Source organism: Plectropomus leopardus, chromosome 10, assembly GCF_026936395.1.
Source record: "Plectropomus leopardus strain MGB_pleo_1.0 chromosome 10, ASM2693639v1, whole genome shotgun sequence".
NCBI classification, from domain to species: Eukaryota; Metazoa; Chordata; class Actinopteri; order Perciformes; family Serranidae; genus Plectropomus; species Plectropomus leopardus.
In genome coordinates, this window is record NC_142185.1 from 33,508,444 (window position 1) to 33,529,346 (window position 20,903).

At 40.6% G+C, this 20,903-nt stretch overlaps 1 protein-coding gene across 4 annotated transcripts in view; it reads left to right on the forward strand.

Annotated features, from left to right (window-relative positions):
* fam124a (family with sequence similarity 124 member A) overlaps positions 1–17,388 on the forward strand; it is a 31,173-nt gene extending 13,785 nt beyond the window's left edge. For 2 of the 4 annotated variants that reach the window (XM_088083669.1, XM_042494919.2), the window contains 2 exons: positions 9,455–10,221; positions 16,346–17,388. In XM_088083669.1, the coding sequence (XP_087939795.1) occupies positions 9,455–10,221; positions 16,346–17,164 (1,586 nt within the window). In that variant the 3' untranslated portion in view covers positions 17,165–17,388. The remainder of the gene's footprint in view (positions 1–9,454; positions 10,222–16,345) is intronic. The other 2 variants (XM_088083670.1, XM_042494920.2) reach the window with 1 other exon arrangement.
* The last annotated feature ends 3,515 nt before the right edge of the window (positions 17,389–20,903 follow it).

Consider the following 20,903-nt stretch of genomic DNA (forward strand, 5'->3'; position numbering starts at 1 on the left):
GCACTTTCAGCACAGTCAGTTTGAATAGCACCTGATGGATCAAGGACCACCCATAACAGCTCTGCACACACACATACACACACACACACACTCCTGGTGATTTCTCCCTTGCTGAACGTAATGCATGAGCTCCAGGCTCTGCCATGAGGCAGCTTGGATTAAGTGTTACCAAATGTGCGTCCTCAGAAATGAGGTTTGGACTACGAGGTCGCGATCGCAGCTGAATCCGCTGCAGTCAGCTGTTTGTTGATGGTTTAAGTGAAGCAGTTTGGTCTGTCAGTCTTGTTGTGGGCTCTTCGTGTTAATGAATCAGTGAGTTCGTGCTCACTGAGTTCACATTCAGTGCGGCCTGTGAAAAGTTGCACTTTGAAATGTGTTTTGTTGTTTTGGCTCCAGCACATTGGGTTTAACCATCTGAAACTTGAGCACACTGGTTTGGTTTCTTTCAGAAACATAAAAGGAAGGCAACTTGGCACTTAACAAGACTTGGCCCAAAAATTAGCAAAACAAATAGTTGTGCCTATGTTTTAACATTGTAATCTATGGGGACTGACTCATGAGCCTTCATGACTTGACTCCATGAGCCAGCCTCATTGACCATTAATGTAACTGCAGTTTTTGGCATTTCCTTATTGCCATTTTTAAGCAAGTTAGAGGTTTTCTGGGACTGACCGTTACAGAGCCAGGTTTAATTTCTATTCTGTCTAACAAGATCTGAGTTCTACTCTTGAGAAAAGGCTGTGAATTGATCACTGTGCTCCGGTCCTTTCATCTCCTTTTGGAAGGTCTGAGTTCTGTTTCATTGCTGCTGTTTTCAGGTCGATTTGTCTGATACCTGGGTGCATTCAAGTGGATCCTGCAACACATTTTTGGAGTGTTTGGGAGAGAAATTGGTACTCTTTTCATCAGTGGCTGCCTGTTAAGCAGTGTAGTGCTTTTACAAGTGTTCTGTGTTTGGGGTCAACCACGTTTTTGGACCGAGTCTGACGATCCGAAGGTCACCTTTCAGATCATGTGTCTTTGAAAAAAATAATGATAATAATGCAGGCAGGTTTGGGTAAGTTTTCATTGACTGTTTGTGTCACATCCAAAATTTTGAAGCCATAAAGACCTCAAGATGAGGTGATGACGTTCAGCTTTAATTTGAGGGTGTTAACATCTGAATCAGATGAACAATGTAGGAGCTGTAGCCATTTTTATGTACAGTCTCCCAATTTTAGGAGGCTGAAACGTACTTTGTATCCTCTGTAGTGACGCAGATGTCTTAAAATCTTACTTGTTTTGTTTTTTTTTGCCTGAAGTCTGGCCTTCTGAAGAACATTTCTGTATGAGAAACTCCTTATTTACACTGTTTGTGTAAAAATAGAGTTAAATGGGGTCACAGCATAGCACCTCTTCAGCTTTTTGTCCCTCTACTAAGCCAAGCTGCCTTGACCCAGGTCTGTGAAGGTCACATGACATGCATGAACTTGGACTAGCCTTGTCGACTGGCCTCGGTCTCCTCACTAAGCCTCCCGCTCTAATCTTTCCCCACAAGTCTGTCGTAACCTATCTGATCTATCAAACTCTTGAGTTTGAAACCAGCAGCAGCGGTTTGAAGCCAGAAAACAGCAGCGTCACATTTTGATCTGACTGCTTTTATCTTGTGTGAAAATTTAAGATCAGAGTCCCTGAGAACTGCTTTAAGGATCAGGCTGATGTTGTTGCATTTTTGATTGTCAGCAAATACCTCGAAAAGACCAAGACAAACAATCTGTCTGTCAATGCTTTTCTGACTCCTCTCGCCTCCCTGTGACACAAGCTCCTTTGCCAGTGCAGACTTAAATCTTTAAAAGAAAATGATCAGCTGGGCACTGTAGTTTTTAGCAAACATTACTTAAACAGGAGTAAATAGTCCTTTTGTTAGGGACTACCTTCAGCTGCGGATTAACACGTTTGTTGCTCGAGTGCAGTTATACTCAAATCTGCTCATCTCAAATCTGGTCTGCAATAGGATGCTGAGTAGCCCTCTGACCATTTTCTAATGCTTTCATGACAGTATGTTGATTGAATTTTTTTGTTTGAATGTGAATAGTGAACCTAGTGTGTGTTCATGGTAATGAAGGGACAAACAGTGTGGCTCAGTCACATGTTTAACAGTTTTGGGGCATCAATGGCGCTATGCGGCACAGAGGAATAAGATAAATTCAGCTTTGGATACGAATTCTAGTTAGAAGAGCAGCATTTTCATGGTTGGTTTTGGTATTTTATGCCTCCATGCCGGGATAACCGAGGCCAAAGGCCTTATGTATTTGAGTTGTATGGGCATCCTTCTGTCCTGTTTTCGTGAATGCAATATCTCAAGAACACCTTGAGGGAATTTTTTCAAATTTTTTTCAAACGTTCACTTGGCCTTGAGCATGCCCTGATTGAATTTTCAAAGGTCAGGGTCACTGTGACCTTGCATCTGTATCATTCTTGTAAAAAGCAATATCTTAAGGTTTGAAGATATCTTTTCAAATTTGGCTCAATGTTAACTAGGACTCAAGGTGATGTAAGCCAGGTGTACATTGATTGGTCAAACCCAGTGCAGCAACAACATCTGCCACTTTTAAAAAGACAGAAACAAAGAAAACACAGAAGTGGACTGACAGTGAAGTGACATTGCATGTCCTGCAGAATTCATGTCACTTCAGCCTTTTAAGGCATGTAGTTTCAGGGAGCTCTGTGGGCACTTTCTCTCGAGGAACTGTTGAGATCAAAAATGCTCAGTGTTGCTCTGTAAGTGCTTGATGTGTAGATATAAGCAATCATTTGTCATATCCACTTAAAAGTTGACAATATGTCAATGTCGTGCTCACAAAAATCTGTTATTACAGGTTTGTGTATTCCATACAGTTACATTGTTTTGGGGGCACCTGTAAGCTCACCAAAAACCAAAAAAGGAAAAAAAAACCCCAAAAAAATCTTATCAATGAAAAAGTTTTAATTAAGCTTTAATATTATGATCAAGACATTTTTTTTATTGTCAACAGCCAAACTGACATGTGACTTCTGGAACTTGCATCTTTCTTTTTACCAGATGACAAAAAGGGGCCCCATCTTGAATTTCCTCCTTCAGTTAGACTTAGACTTACACAGAGGGCCAAGCTGAAGCTGTGACTGCAGTACTAAAACACACACACACACACACACACACACACACACACACACACACACACACACACACGCACGCATCAGTCGAGTTTTCTCTGCTAATCACTCTCATATGTGCAGGGGCCACTCGAAGGCGTGTTGTTATACCTCATGTCGTCATCGGTGCGTACGGCTGCGAGCATGTGTTGCTGGTTAACACCCGAACACAGAGCGAAGCTGAAAGTCTGTGAGTATTGACAAAGACAGGCCCGTCTGTAAATGTGCAAAATGACTTTGTGTGTGTGTGTCGGGGATGGTTGTGCACATGCACGGGTGTGTACAGTCGAGTCAGAACATCAGCTTCAGCTTGAAGACTCGAGTGGATTAAGAGCTTAGAGACGCACTCCCCCAGAGATTTACACACAAACCCCCTTCATTCCCTTCACAGGATTGGGGTGACTTAATCTCTAATTTATTCTTCTGTGTGCCAGCTCCCCGTTAACCCTCATTGCTGGAGGAAAGCTTCAGCCTGAATGTACAAGGTACTCAGTTATATCATTTGGTTAAGTCTACCAGAAAATACAACTCATTCACTTGTATTCGTGGCTGCTGAGTGAAATTCCTGTTGTAATTGTGACAGATGGATCTAATGAATTTAGAGCTTTAAACTAATGGGATGAGTTTGGTATTTTTCAACCTGAACCCTATTTTTCCCATAATTTTAGTAACTAATCAACAATTTTTAAAATTACAGTAGTAATAAGTGAGGCGGCTGCAGCCAGCAATGATGAAACAGACTGCAGTGTAATCCCTGTGGGCAATAATTTATTGTCAGTTTCCTTCCACTAATAATGTTTGTTTTCATCACTGACAGGCTTAGATTTTTATTCTGAATGTCTGTCATTATGAGAAGCATTCGTACAGAGGTTGACCTTTTTTTTTCCTGCAGAAACAGCCTCAGTATTTTTATCTCCAAACCCACAAGACTCCACTTTCTTTGTATTTTCTATCATCTCTTCACTGTTAAAGTTGACAAGGAAAAAACCCTCACAATACGCAATCTGACACATAAGAGAGCCACGTATGTCCTTTAAATGGGACAGTTGTGCTTTGTTGTGCCTCCGTGCTGCTGATAGCCGAAGTTTGAGGCGTTATGTTTGACTTGTCTGTCCACACGGCCCATTCTTATGAAATTACATTTTAAGAGCACCTTGAGGAATTTCCTCTAAATTTAGCACTAACATCCACTTGAACTCAAGGATGAACTGATCAAATTTTCTTAGGTTAAATGTTAAGGTCATCGTGACCTGAAGTGTCTCGTCCTTGTGAATGCAATATCGCAGTGAGCATATTTCTTCAAATTTAGCACAAATATTCAAGTGGAATTAAACACGAGCTAACTAGAATTTGGTCTTCAAAGGTCAAGGTCACCATGACCCTGCACCCATCTCATTTTTATGAAAGCAACATGTGAAGATGGTTTTGTGGGAATTTCCTAAAAATCTGGCACAAACGTCCACTTGGACTCAAGAATAAACTGATCAGAATATGGTGGTCAAACATCAAGGTCATGGTCATGAAAGATGTTTTTGGCAATAACTCAGGAATTCACATGTATTATTATATTATTGTAAAATGTATTATTTTAAATTATAATATTCTGCAAAAACACTTTTCTGTCCGTTTTTCAAAGTCATTACCTGACACTGAAGGGGAGACATTTGGTAAGATACTGAGTGAGTTAGTAAATTTTGAAACTGTGCCGATTGTAAAGATTGTCTGTGCTCCTGAGGGAAACATGTATGTAAAACATCTTTGTTTTCACAGACATGGATGAAAACTGTAAGTGCAACCTGACAGGTGCGTGGGGGCAAACAGCTGAGGGGTGTTATTTCTGGTTTGTGATGTTCAGGAGGCGAGCAGCGTCAGGATATGTGCTCTTATGGAACCTGGATGTTCTGCTCTTAATGCTTCTTAATCTTTTGTGAGAGGGAAGGAAATTAAAAAGGTTGTTAGCCCGGTGAGAGAGGTCTTTTAAAGTTTTGCCCTTCTTTTGTAGTCTAGCTTTACAGATTTCCGTTAGTGGTGGGAGATCTTGTGCAGTTATTCTGTATGCATCACTTGGTCCAGCTGTTTCAAATCCTCTCATTCCAGCAGTCTCTTCCCAAAAAATACAGCTGCAAACAGTAGAGGCTGGTAGCCAGTCGAGGCAATAAAATACATGATGTAAAGTAAGTATGTACACAAATACAGTTTCTCTTTATGTATTTTATATATATGTATATATGCTGAATTTATTATTTATTTAAACACTGCTGACCTATGGTGTTTTTTAGTTGTTTAAGGCATGTAAGTAAAAGTCTTACTAAAGTCTTATTTCTTATCCCTTTGAAACCTGGAGAGAAATCACTTTTCTTGTGCTGCTTTCAGTCACTTTCTCTCAAAAACATGGGGGGGAAAAGGCAATGAGCAACTTGATGAATGTTCCACTGATTTCAAGAAATTACCAGATGAAGATTTTTTTTTTTTAATCTAGGGAAAAATGTCTGGGGGAAAAAAGCTTGAGTTAGTCATAAGTTCATATTTAAAATTATAATACAGAATTATTAGAAATATTGAACACATTCTCCAGGTAATTTCCCAGTTTTTTAAACCAATTTTCAGATAATATTATTTGTAATTTTTACTATTTTTTTGGTCATTTTGGGGTCATTTCTGTCATTTGTAATGGGCCTCTTCCCATGTTGGTTAATTTATCAGAGATGCTAGGAAAGTGCATAAACTAAGCACAACAGAAACATTAGATAGACCAATGTGTTTAACTCTACATCTTAAAACAATACAGTTACAGCTGAAAATGACAATAGATGCGAACAAGTTTGTTGACTTCATGAATATCCGCAATAAAAAACAGTTGCCAGTTTTCTATCCGGGGAGTGACTTTTAGTGCAACGCTACGGTAATTTGGTCTATAACTCTGTCCGATCTAATGCGATCAGACAGAAATAAACGTGTGTGTTAACCCCAGTGTCTGTGGCCTCCATCCTGACCCAAACTTAGATTGGTCTTTAATCCCCGGGTCACTTTCGTTACCGACTCCCAGGAACTTTGGATCGATGAAACTTGAGATGAAGGAAAGCAAAAGGACTGAAAAAAGATGAGATAAAACTAGTAAACATATGAAAACTTGGCAAATTAAAGGAGCAGAATTAAAATGTAAACGTCAAACCTTCTGGACAAAAGTCTCTGTTCCCGGTAGGCTTATTTCATGTAATTATTCCAGAACAAGGATGCTGTGGGAACCATGTGTTAGAGTTACTGTAGGAGAATCAAGCCGCTGTGGGACAGTGCGCTGTACAGTAAATACCCTTAAAGATCCCTATCATCCCTGTGTTTGGTGTCTTGATGCCAGCCACATGTCAGGGAGACAGACATTGATTCTAATGGGATCAATCAGGCCGTCGTTAATGAGCGCGGTGCCCAGCGTGTGTGTGTGTGTATGTGTGTGTGTGCGCGCATCAGGACGTCTGTGCCCTGGCATCCTGCTTAAACCTGCAGTTCTTGATCCTGCTGTATTTATCTCTCCAGCCAAATGAGGACACTTTGTGTTAAAGTTGGGGTTTTATGGCATTTTATTGAATGTTAATCCAACGTTAAATCTGCTTTCTTTTCAAATCCCCACATTGAATCCATTCAGGTTTAGTTTGTAACACTTAAGTAACAGAAGTTGTAAATAAATTCATGGATTGGCATTCAAGCTTCTTAACTTTTGTGCAGGGATATTATTGAGCATTGCAAAGAAGTCATGAAAACCGACTGGGAAAAAAAATCAAATGTCCTTTTTTTATTGCAAGAAAAAACACAGAACTGTGACAAAACTAAAAAACACCAACATGACAACAAAAATATGAAATAAGAACAGTGAAAACAGGGCAGTTAACAAAATTTCCACAACGGTCGAGGATGTTGATTTGATGTAGATGTGTGTGTGTGTGTGTGTGTGTGTGTGTGTGTGTGTGTGTGTGTGTGTGCGCGTGTGTGCATAAGCATGTGCCTATATTTTAAACCAGTTATTCTGGTATGTTGGAGAGAAAGAAAGGGGAAAAATAGATTAATAAAGTAATGAATGAATACATAAATTAATTTAAAAAATATTACAAATAATAATAGTAAAAATCAGGGTGAGCTACATCCTGCTCGTCTGCAACAAAGCATAGCCGGGACACTGTCAGCAGATTGTGATATACATTTTGTAGCCTGATATAGTCTAAAAATATAGTGATTTTATTTATAGGCTATATCACCCAGCCCAAGTTTAACCTGTTCTAGGACGCCCTGGGGACATCCTTATTGAAGCCTGTTTTCATTCTTCAGCTTTGTTTAAAAAAAGGTGAAGAATGAAACTTCTCAAAAGTTGGAAACATTTTTCGTAGCTTTTATACTCACCATCATAATTTGCTTTTAATTAGACTTAGTTGAAACTATTTAAAGTGTATCTTACTGTGAACGCTGTCTTTGTGTATCACTCTAAGCTGACTATCATTACTCTAATGGCCACCTTTGAGCAATGTTTCCTCGTAACCTGATCTTAACATTTAGAAAATGTCACCTCTGTGGTCAAGTAGAAACTGTCCTTTTTGCAAAGGCCAGCAGGACCCAGGAGGCTGAACCTGTTCCTGTTTGCCGTCTCTGTTTCATGGATTCTGGCAGCAGCCAAACAGTCGGCTGTGCCAGGGACAAGTAGACTATGTCCTTTCCCAAACTGGCTCAAAGGCGCAAAGACAAAATGGGACAAGTCCCCCGAGAAGTCCAATAAAGACCGTAGGAACGTGAGAGAGCATGGAGATGAGGAGATACAGTGTGTGTGTGTGCACATGTAACATGTAGGAATGAAAACACCTCTTAAATATGACTTTAGTTTGGGAGCATCGGTGGTAGTTTTGCAGTACCTGTGCCAGGGGGCCGAGCTTTTCCAGGTCAGGGGTCCAGAGGGAGGCTACACCTGAATGCTCGCTCCTGCTGTGGTCTGAAACATTCCTCCGGGCTTCAGTAATGACCTCCTAATGGCACTAATGAGCCTCCGCAGAGGAGCCCTGCTCCACATGGGTCTCGGGGAACGGGGAGAGGAGGGAGGGAGAAAGGTAAACACAGAAATTGGGAGAAAGATGGAGTTAAGATGTGGGCGAGTGAAATGGAGATGGATAGGAGTAAAAGATCTGTGGGAAGGAGGGAGGAAAAGGATGAGGAAACTTGAACAAAGACGTAAACAAAAGGAAAGATAAAGAAAATATGCGAGAAAAGTATCCTGAGGAATTATTTCATTTCGGATGAATCTGAGACATGCAGAAGAATGTGTTGTGCCCTTCATATAGAAAGGTGGAAAGTACTGATGCAGGTTTGGGATGGTGGAGGGATGAATAGAGCATCGAGCTTTCAAATGGAAAATTGTGTATCCCTCCATACACCTACAATTAATGTCGGATCTTAATCACAATCTTCCCCCAACCTTCACTGTTATAGTTGCCTTACCTCAACAATCCCTTAACTGTAGTTTCTGTGCCATAATGAGGATCTTTTCCTGTCGACTGCATAAAAATAATGAAGACACTCATTGGTTTGTGGACTTATGTCATCTAGTCGCCTTTTTTTGGAGACAAAAGTGACCAAATTTGGTGCGGTGACTAGGGATGTTCTGATCTGATCTCAACCATCTGGATCTCGGCCAATTAAGGCATCTTTTGACAAATCACGAATATTTAACTCATAGAGCTGTCCTTTGTTTAAAGTCAGCTGTCACACAGGTGTTTTTAACTTACTTCACAGCAACACGGAGCGTACCTTTATCATCTGTCCTCCACTCGGTTGTCTCTGTCTCTCACTCTTCTGATCTCTCAAGTGTGTAAGTGCAGCTGCCGAGCCCTGCCGATTGCAGAGCACCACACACCATGAACAAAAACTCCCCATGAAACTGTTTTCTTACGTTGATTATTGAAGTTATGAGCACTTATTTCAGTGAGTTTTGCATCCAACTATAGTGCACAGTGTTTCTTCGCCCTGCTCAGAGGAGAAGAAGAGAGTGGTGCAGAGTTGACTACAGCGTCAGGACAGTTAAAGTCATGCGAGCAGAAGGCGCAAATCCTGGAGGGACTGCACACAGTCCATACCATGCACATGCTGAATTGAAATGTTATTGGATGTTTTAAGTGACACGCTTTCTTTTTATGTCTGTGACAATGCCATGATTGTTTTTTTTTAAATTAAAGCTGATTTTAATTGAATCTTTTCTCTGTGTCTTTCTCATCCCCTCTTTGCTCTCTCTCATCTTTTCTTGCCGCTGTTGTGTGTGGAGGTGAGTTATCCATGGGCGAGCTCCAGGATCCCTTCCTTGTCAGCGTCCACCTCATCGCCGACCCCGGCCAGGGCAAGTTCCTGCAGCGTGCTGCCGATGCTGTGCTGGCGTGGGTTCACCCTGAGCTGCAGCTTTTCCGGGTCTCAGAGCGGGCCTCCGTCTCCCGGCCCAAGCACCATCAAAACGGCAGCCCGGTTGGAGCTTGCCAGCCGGCCCTGGCGGTTATCGTCTTCCTCCAGGAGGCGTACGGTGGCGAGGAGCAGATACTGATGCTGCACCGCGCTCTGCAGAGGCCACCGTGGCGCTACCACCACACTGAAAAAGTCAGCAATGGCCGACGGATGTTACCGCTGACGCCGTGCAGTCAGGACTTCTTCACTCTGTCTGCCGGCACGCCGCTCTGGGCCGTGCGGCAGGTCCATTACGGGAAAGAAATTGTGCGATTTACTGTTTATTGCCGACATGAAAATTACGCCGACATGGTGCGGCTTTACAAGCTGCTGCTTCAGCGGAGGGTGGCGCAGAAGAAGGAGGACTTTTGCTTCTTTGTGGTGTACTCCAACCCAGATATGGAGATCCAGCTGTCATTTAAGAGGCTCCCGCGAGGTCAGAGTCCGGTGGTGCTGGAGTCAGCAGTGATGGAGGTGAGGGTGCGGGATGTGGGAACGCTGGTGCCCCTGCTGCCACACCCCTGCAGCCCAATCAGCGAGGTCCGCTGGCAGACGGAGGACTACGATGGGAACAAGATCTTGTTGCAGGTGAGTGCTTTCTGTTAGTTGTAACTAATGAACCCTTTATACTGGGACTCTCAAAGAAACCCTTATAGATAGGAAATATAGAGCATTATATTATTGATGCATGATAATAGATTTGTCAATATCTGATATGCAGATATTTTCTCTCTCATTTTGGCAGATACCAATATGTGCACTTAAGTATTTCAGCCTAATTGCAGAGAACATCAAATCTCTCATGTTGTAGAATAAATATATTTTGCCTACTCCTAATGTGATGACTCACTATTGGCAGATGTACACCCAAAATCTAATGCTTTTCAGATTTAAGACAAAACAAGAAAACTACTTAAACCTGGACTATATTTAAAATGCGCCACATGTGACACATTTTAATCAAAACTAATATTCATCTGCATTTTAACAGGCTTGGATGATGATCTCTCAGGCATAATCCTGACAATAAGTAAAACCGGAGCTAAATTCAACTATTTCAAATAAACAAAGTCACATGATTAAAGTCTCTTCACATTTACCTGTAATATGAGCAGAAATGTTCATTTCAGACTGATGCAGATATTTCACTTTAAAGTCGATCCAGACGATGTGCTGATATTATCATGCATCCTGACATTATATGGTAAATATGATGAGGATTTGGACACATGCCTTTTTGAGAAGTAAATATCATTTATATCATTAACAAAATAAAATAGTAACTGGTTTTAAACGTAGGCTTACACTGATGATGCCATTAATACTCGTGTGTTAATTATTTTAAAAAATACTTAATTTTTTAATTAAATGCAGAGAACAGAAGGAACAAGTGCTTTTTTGGTACCATGGGCCTTTCATAAACTCCAGGCACACGAGGCAGAGGAGTAAGAAGTCGTAGTTTTTCCCGTGTTTTCCTCGGTCAAGACAAATCTGTTAGTAACTTCAGTTCTTTATCTGTGAAACTCCATTTTCAGACAAAGTGCTGCAGAATTAAGCTGCAGGACAAAACGAGAAAGACAATCTGTGTTTATAATGAAAAAACACAGAGAGAAGTCATTGTTTTGGGTGAAATAACAAGAAGCAGAGAGAGAAAGAAAGAAAAATGATGTCGAACTAAATCTTAAGCCAAAAACAACAAAATCACACAGCAGACAGCAGCTTTTAGTCTCCTCAATTTTCAGGCCCATTTAATCCACCCAGCCATAAACGTATCCGTGTTCATCCGTCCATCCTTCAGCCAGACTGTAACAGTTTGCATGTGCACATTTAACTTTTTCACAATGATCACACAAACATGTTAAGAGTTTGTGTGTGTGTGTGTTTGTGTGTGAATAACACTCACACACACAAACTGCTCCTTGTTTGGAGGGTATCGGTTTCAGAGGGATGTGTGTCCAGGCGATGGCAGATTAGTAGTTTTGAAAGTTCAAGCCGATTAAAGCAGCAGTCCATTACTGAGATTGGAGCAGCAGCAGCGAAACAATCAGCTAATCCGTCATGACAATGGACCATATGCATGATGCTTAACTGCCACCTGGCCTCAGGTCATGTGCTCCTCCGCACCGCAGCGCTGCAACTGCACCACACCTCGTCCACTCATGGGTTTTCCACTTTCCACTTCAAAGCGTCCTTTTTCTGTTTTCTCTTCTCATGTAGCACCAATTTCAAAAGTATGGGTGTCTGTCTACTACATCAATGGTGTAGTTTCATGTGAAGATCCCCTTTATATCAATAAAATACTATTTAAAGTTTCCAAATGTATCCAAAAATGACTCAGAATCTGAAAGGGAACATATTTTTTATAATGTTTCTAAGAAGTAATGCTACTTTGTGCTATATTTATACTCAATACCAGAAAGTAACAAATAATGCCCTTTTTAATTTCCAAAACCCAAACAGGATTTCCAAAAGAACTCCCAAACCAAGAGATATTCAGTTAACTGACATTTGATAGAGAGCAGCAGCAAATCCTAATATTTTAACAACTGAAACAAGGGAACTGTTGGTATTTTCTGCTTGAAAAATTACTTTAAATATCAGTTCTCAATATTTTTAGCAGCTCGTCAGAAACCACACTGCTGAGACGATTTCTGAGCGTGAATCACAAATTCTCTGGCGTCTGCAGAATTGTGTGTAGTCGCTGATTAGTGCTCATTTGTGGTGTGGAGGTCAGATCTGCTGACCTCTGACCTGGCGCGGCCCATCCCGACATAATTGAAGTTTAAGGGTCTGATCATCGCCATGTCAACAACCTCATTACCCAGCACCCCCTGCTGCGGCTCCGCTGCAGCATTGTAGCATGTCGTCCTCACAGAAAACAGGACAGATCCTGTCATGTCGTATTAGCGGACAGAGGCACAACGCTTTTACACAAACATGCATAGAAACACACGCGGCATCTCTGGGATGACCACACAGGCGCGCGCGCACACACACACACACACACACACACACACACACACACACAGGTTCTGTTTCGGCCTCCCTAAAGTGTCTTTAAGTTTTAAATCTGTAGACGACAAACGCTCGCTGCCTCGTTTTTCCTGTGTGGGAGAGATAAATATGCAGCCGTACGACCGCGTCATGGCTCAGAGCGGAGCAAAGAAAACAAAGTGAGAGAAAAGAGTGAAAGAAGGATAAACAGGAGGTGGTGGACTGCGGAGGAAAGAAAAGATCACAGAGTGGTTACTGAGAGAGCAAAACACTGGGTTTTGTTACTAGGGCTGTGTGTTTTTGGCAAAAATTACAATCAAGATTATTTAGATTAATATTGAGATCACCATTATTTATTTATTTAAGGGACAAAACTATTTGTTATTGAACTTTCACATTCAATATTTAATGTACAGCTGCTGTATTTTTCTGTGTCAAACTGCAAAGGTGATATTAAGGGACTTTGCAGCATGATCCCTTTGTAAAATAGGGCCCAGCTCTTCATCTCAATCCATATCACTCTCATTTTTTGTTTTTACAAAGTCAGTTTGCATTCTTCCCTCTCTTTCACTTCTCCGGAGTCTCAGTTTCCCTTTTCGTTGGTGCTCCGACAACATTAGCAGAATCCTCGTGGAGGGGTGGACTAAACCATTTTGTAAGAATTAGGAAGGGCTGCTGCGTGTGTGTCCTGCAGCAGTAATCCATGAACAAACAGATAAATCGCACAAATGAATCCCTTTCATGGAAGATCTTACATTCCCTTCGTACACGCTCTTCTCACTCTGTTAAAACCTTGATAATGTCATGTAAACTGTCACAAACACACATTATCAAAGGAAGCAAAGCTCTCAGCAGATAATTGCTGAGGGTGTGATTGTTAGCATCTCATTCAGTCCGCTCAGTGAGACAGACAGTCGATCAGGCGTCCCCTTACCGAGCTGCACACCGTTGCTATAAATAGAAACACTCGGGTCAATGGTCTCGCATTTTTGTGTATTTTTATGCCATTTTTATCTTGACCTTTCACCTTTATCAGAGATAGTATGGATTTAATTGTTTTCTGTATGCATTCCAGACTTCTTAGACATTTCTGTGGCAGACAAATCTTTAGTGTTTCATAAAATCATGAGGTTCACCTCAGTTGGTGTGCACTCCCCTGTTTCTCGTCTTGACATTCCCAGAAAAATCAAAATGTTAAAGTTCTTAGTCTCAGATTATGCAGATACTAAAGATCAATAATGTGAACATTGTCAACATTTAAAACTGTAAACTCGGCTTTGGCGGTATATCAGGGTACTTAGAAATCCTGAGGGTATGCGTTTCACTACCATTATCAATACAGGCACTCCTCTTTCTATTATATGCATTGTATGCAGTGCACAGCACGCACCGTCACAACTCAGTCTCGGGTCTCTTCTGGTAGAACAGGCAGCTGAGCAGAAAGACACAGCGACACCTGGTGGTGGAGGGAGAAGTTACAGAACTTTAAACAGCTGGCAGAGAGACTGTCGGGAATAACAGCAGGTTTTTTACATCTAACTTGATTAACTGAGGATTTATTTTGACCAAACTGGAGCTGGTGATTGTTGGAACAGCAAACTTACTAAACAGATTACAAACAAGTGTAACCAAGTTAGTTCTACATTAGTTTTATTTTGTCAAGTTTGAATGCAGTGTGTTTATCATGAGTCAACAAGGCAATTAAGCCTCGTCATGCTTCTGTGACGAGAAAAAGTTGAATTCAGTGGTGTACGTTTGTATTTCTCTGTTTAATAAGGAAAATAGGTGTGAGAATATTGCTTTTCTCATCTTTGTTGGTTTCACAGCTAACCAATGAAGGCTGGTAGTGAGTAGAGACTACAAAATCACAAATGTTTAGAGTTTTTAGAGTATTTAGAGTTATGTGTTTTTGCAGACATGTAAGAAATTGTTAATATGTCATACTTTTGGTGTAGTATTTTCCACCAGGAGCAGGATGGGAAATAAACTCAAAAGAATCTAGTTGTACTCCTTTAATACATCTGCAGCTAAATTTATACGTACAGTACAAATATTGTCTCAGTCCATCATGATCAAAACGAAAACTTATGAATGTTAAAAATACAGACATCACTTGTTTCCTGCGCTGACTTCAGTCTGTGAGGACATGATAAATCAACTTGGTTCTCAGGAAACTTAGATTTGCTTCCATGATATTTATTGTTTTTGTATCTTCACATATGGAAATCTGTTAGCTCCCCTCCGTCCTGGTGTTCATGGAAATAATTGCCTTGAGGCTACCGAGTGGAAAGTTATTGCTTCTGCTTGTATTGTTTGGTTGGAAAGTCAGATGACGGAGCAGACATGAGAACAGAAACATGGAGAAACTATCAGCCTGCAGAGGAGGAGGGAGCATTTCAGTCTGTCTGGAGTAGGAAAACACGTTTGAGAAAACTGAACGATGAAATGGATACCGCTGCAGCTGCAGTACATGTTAAGAACAGAACAGACTTGTTGCTGGATGATGATCAGACTGTATATTTGTGGTACTGCAGGTTTTCTGTGTTTTTGGTCCATAAACGGAGGTGTGATACACTCGGGACTCCTCTGGACGCTGATGAGTTCTCCAGCTGCTGGTGTGCTTCATGAAGTGGCCGCCCAGCGAACAGGAGGCCTGTGGGGGCTTTTTCAACCCCGGGGTTCCCTTGTACCCCTTCCTCCTTTTCTTTGCTGCACTGCATGTCGTGTGACGGGCACTTGGTTGCATGAGAGAGTTGGTTGCATGCGCCTCCCGTTTTGTAACCCCTGTGACCTCCTATTTAACTACCTCTTTAGTGCATACACAGGAGAGTTACTCTGTTCTTTTACACTGCAGCCGTCATACAAACAAACAAAATACTAGATACCAATCTTCAAGCTTAAGCTAAATGTTATGTAATATAGGGAAATTTGTCACTTTCAAGCAACAAAATCTGATAAAATATGGCGAAAACATAACACTGTCTGAGTGAAACTTCAAACTAGGCAGACTTTTGGGAAATTGTGGACATGGAATCCAAACAGGTCGTATCCAAAGCCTCCGTTGCAGAGACACAAAAACCATGCATGCAACATTTCCTGCACATAAACTGAGATTTATGAAAAGAATGTGAGCACATCGTGCATACTTCATACTAGTGTGCACACAGTGTTTAAGAGCCAAACATTGCATAGAAAATAAGAGGTGATCTAAAAGTAAACATTGTTTATTTAGCTTATTTTACAGTTTCACAGATTGTCTTGCACTAGACTAAAATTTAACCAAAGACTCATTTAAAAAAAAAAACACTGCAGTGTTTCTCACAGAATGAGAGTTTCTGTGGCGCTAGCTGACACCAGCAAAAGCAAACTTTATTTTGTTTTATATGCGTGTGTCCCTTTGTGTGTCTGTGTCCCATCTCTAAATTTGGTGGTTTTTGCGGATCCGTGAATGTGCGACCTTGACGTCATTGTTCTCACAGGATCCGCACATTGCCAGTTTAAATGGCGACAGAGGGGGGTGCGTTTTGAAATGATTATACTCTGGAACCCGGTTACAAAACTTTGCATTTTCAGGGTTCCAAAACGCTGTTTTCATGTGAACAAAAGGCCAATTTTTAGGCCAATTTTTGCAGTGTAACTGGTGAATTTCCTCCTTTGTCTGATATGAATCAAGTTAAATCTATATGTTCTCATTTGTTTTCTTTCTCCTCCTGCTCAGGTCCAAGGGGCACACTTCAAACACCACGACCCCTGCTACATCTCGTCCGCTGTCCCCCAGTCAGCCTCGGCTCCCTCCACCTTCACCCGCAGCGCCGCCTCCTACAGGAACCGTCGGCACCACCACCGGGCCACATCCCGCTCCAGACTGCACCAGACCTCCCACAGCGCCCACGCTTTGGCTTGCGAGGAGCCGGACGAGCAGGAACAATGGGCAGAGAGACACCACCTGGACACCTGGAGGTCCCAGTGGAGGGGCCACCGGTCTGACTCCCTCTTCTCTCTCCCCAATCTGGGCTCGAGCAGCACCCGCTCCACCTGCTCCTCTCCTGGGCCCTCTCCCAGCCCCCATCACCGGAGCCACTCCCTCAACAGGAGCTCCTCCTTCATCCCGCCCTTCCGCCTCAATTTGGACGCTCTGATCGGGGCGGAGGAGACGGATGTGGACACGGGGGACAAAGTGAATCCAGGAGGCACCGTGGACCTCACAGTGGTGTCTGCGTACATCAGATCCAGCCTGCCACAGACTCCTCGGCCGTTATCGGCGCCACCAGAAGACGTTGGTCCACCAGTCTCCCCCGGCATCCCAGAGAACGCCCACAGGCCAGCCACACTGGGCCGCATTCCAAACAGCTCCACCACCAGCAGCACTCCCTCCACTTTGTTTGGGTGTCGTATCCACAGCACCAGCGTGAACAGGAGTGCTGCTCCGTCCCTGAGCGATGTTTCCGTAAACCAGTCGGACAGCTGCAGCATTATTAGTGCACCAGTTGAAGAGGAGGACAAAGTAGAAGACGAAGACCAAGAATTCTACATTTGATAGTCTGAGAGGACTCACTCCGTTCTGACTCGACTCTGCTCCCTGGTGTTTGATAGTAAAATGACAGCACAAACTATTAGACGTTCTTGTGTATTTGTAAATGTTGCTTTTGTTGCATGTAGATTTCAGCTTGTAAATGTCAGCTTATATTAACTAAATAACACATGTAAAGGACCGATCACATAACTGTACATATGCACTATTCAATAAATGTTTTTCTCCAACATGCGAGCCTCATACGACTCCACTTTACCACTTTGAAACCCAGAGCGACATCACTTTTCTCGTGCTGCACTGAAATGTCTTTATATATTTTATATATATTTTACCCTTTAACTTTGAGCACATTGGTGTGTTTTCTTGCAAAAACATGGGATAAAGGTAACATGCAAACTGCAAGAAATCTCCAGATTTGGAAAATTAATTGATTAAAAAAAAAAAAAGCTGTGGACAAACTTAGCAAAACTTAAAACAAATAAAAATAAGCAAGTTATGAGGAAAAATGTTACAACCAACCATACTTGGTTTCATCTACTGTTTTATTTGATAAGTATTTCTTCCTTTCACTAAAGTACTGAATATGTTTGTAGTGTAATTCGGCCAGTTGCCCACACTGGCTGTAAAAGAAGCTTTCTATAAAACCACAGTGAGCAGACGTTAATATTTCACTCTACTGGGAGCTGTGGAATGAATCATGTCAGCACAATAAATCGGTAACACGTCAGTTTCAAAACCTTTTTTAAGGCAGTTTCCATGATTATATTAAGGAAGCTCAACTCAGATCTTACAGTGTAGCACAGATTTTGGTGGACAAAAGAAAAAAAACACTAGAGTACAAAATAATTAGACTCTACAGTCATAAAAGTTAAAGAAACTAAACTTATCCACACAATTTTTTTTTTTAAATTGTTGAAACTTTCTCAATAACACTACTATAATGCGATCTCTTATTCATACATTTGATTTATTTAAACTCAGAGGAAAGGGTGAGCCAGACTGTCAAAAATAAAAATGTGTGGACAAACCCTTCAGTGACACCTTCACACACAAAAAATGCAGAAATCTGAGGCACGAATAAACAGTTAATACTGTTTAATAAGAGTTATATTTTTACAATAAGGGGGGAGCAGGGGAAGGCTGACTTGTTGTTGCGGTAAAGGGTTGAAATTTGCAAAAGAGAAATACTTGGACACTGTGGTATGACTACAAGAATATTCATGCTAATACACTTTTGTTTTACTGGATATATATTACTCAACAGAATATGAAAACTTGACACTGTAATTCTTATGGCCACTTAGATATTCAGCTGTATTTTTATACTCAGAAGTTCATTATCTTGGATATGTTAATTTCTTGGATAATTGTACCCCTTAAAAAATATTTTTGATTATTATTCTCAGTGCACTGATAAGTTACTAAAAGGTCACCTGCTCTAAATTGAAGCAACTCTTGTGTGATACTTATTTTCACCAGCAGAGAGCAGCATCCACTGTGAAACCTGCAGCCTTTAACTGAGAGACAGAGACAAAGAGGGACATGCTCCTGTCAGTCACATTTTCTTAAGTTAACTTCTCTGCTGCACTGCTGTCTTTTAGAATCTCTTTTCTTTGCTGCAGTTTCCTCATTTTCTTTCTCTGACCAGTCTCTGCTTTTCTGTCGTCTCTGCATGCTGTGTGTGGTGTTCACAGTGATGCAAAGAAACAGAGGCTGCGGTCGAAAAGTTCAAATAATCTCCTTTCCTCACCACTTTTCCTTAACCTCCAGAGAAAACGTCACGAGGTCAAGGAAAGATGTGGAGGATGAGAAGGAAAAGAGGATTGTGGTGTTTAGAGAATCCGACTGCACTTCTCCTCGGCTCTGTGATGATGCAACGGCGGATGTTATTGACGTGGGTCTGCTGTGATGAAACTACAATGTTCAAACGATGGGCTACAAAATCAATTCTTTGTAAAAATATATAAATAATACTATCCACTACATTTTAGGATTTGAGTTTTGCATGAGATTTAAGGTGCTTTAAAAGATACATTTTTTCTCTTTTTTCCACTGAAAAACAAAGAAGTACACATGCCAATAAAGTATTTTGACTATACAAATTTTCAGATTTTTATTTTTGAACAAATATTATATATTCCTGCTTTAACAGGAAATAGAGAAGAAAAAAGAACTTGTCACAGTTCAGCAACAAAACATACAAATTGTAAATCATGTGAACATTTGCTTCCACATAAAGAGGAGTCTCCAGAAAATAAATGATTACATTGAAATAAGAATACATTAAAAGAAAATGTTTTTAGATGGGCTCAGTTCACAATGAAATCAGTACAGCAGCACCCTATCAATTTGGTGCGTCTAAAATAGATTACAGGAGCCCATAGAATGAAAAACCTTTCTATCCTTACATGGAGTTGAATTAATTTATTTTTAAAATTTATTTTGTGTGTATTTGTTTAACAACAAGTATGTAGTATAAACCAATCTCACACCCCAAAGCATTAAAAGCCGAAGCTCATTTGCAATTCCAACGTCTAGACAGGCCTTTAAAATAAATAAATCTCAATAAATACACAAGACACAAACACAAATACAAATACATTAAATACACATGTTACGAACAAAAAGCCCAGAACTAAAAAAAAAAATACAAAAACACTGACACATAAGTCATTGATTTAAATTTAAAACGTTGGTGTCTGGGCTGCCTTTAATATTTAAGTTGACTGAATTTGAGTTGAGGTAATTTTTAACGATTCAAGTTATCTTCTGAAATTCAGTGAACTTAAACATTTAAGACGGCCCACGCACTAACAATTTTAAGATTATTTTTATAGTGTACTTGTATGTTGTCCTATTATTATAAAAATGTTGTGTGTGACACCAGTTTATTTTACCTACCTATCCCTATACAAATACACATTGAATACAAATAAACTTAAATGATTTTTTAATAATTTGCAGTAAAAGACAAAAGAAAATAAATATATGCACCATAATTGTTCAAAAACATATTTACACAAAGCGAATAAAAATTAAATAGAAATTTGTGGTGAAACAAAAGAAAATGATCATTTCTGATATACAGTATTGCTGCATTATTATGTATATTGCACCTTTCAGGAGGAGATGTCACATAAGACAAAAGAACAAATCAAAGACAGCAATGGACATAAAAAAAGCAAAAAAAATAAAAGAAATAAAATAATCCAATGTTTAACACTATATTACTGGCATTAAAAAAAAGTTTTGGGAAACACTGCAATTCCAGTTTGGTGACTCTCCCTTAATCAGTGATTGAGCTCACCTGTGCTGAGTGGCAGGTCTGTGTGTGCAATCAATCAGTCTACTTGTTTAAATAGAGAAGAGTTCAGTCACTCTGTTTCCACACACAGCATGCAGAGACAACAGAAAAGCAGAGACTAGTCAGAGGAAGAAAACAAGAAAACTACAGCAAAGAAAAGAGATTCTGAAAGACAGCAGTGCGTTTCTTCAATGTTCACTGAATACGGATTAAAATGCAATTTTACCAAGAAGTTTGAGGCCAATGAACCCAGAGCAAACTTCTGGAAATGTGGCTTTGAGAGAAAGGTTGACTTAAGACTCTTAGTGCAAGAAATGCAACAACAAATCATTCTTAAAAACACAAAACCAAAAACAAAACTTTTGATGCCACTGCCTTGGCAGGACAAGCAGCCATGTCCCAAAAAATAACTGCTTTTTGTGCCAATATCCTTTCAGA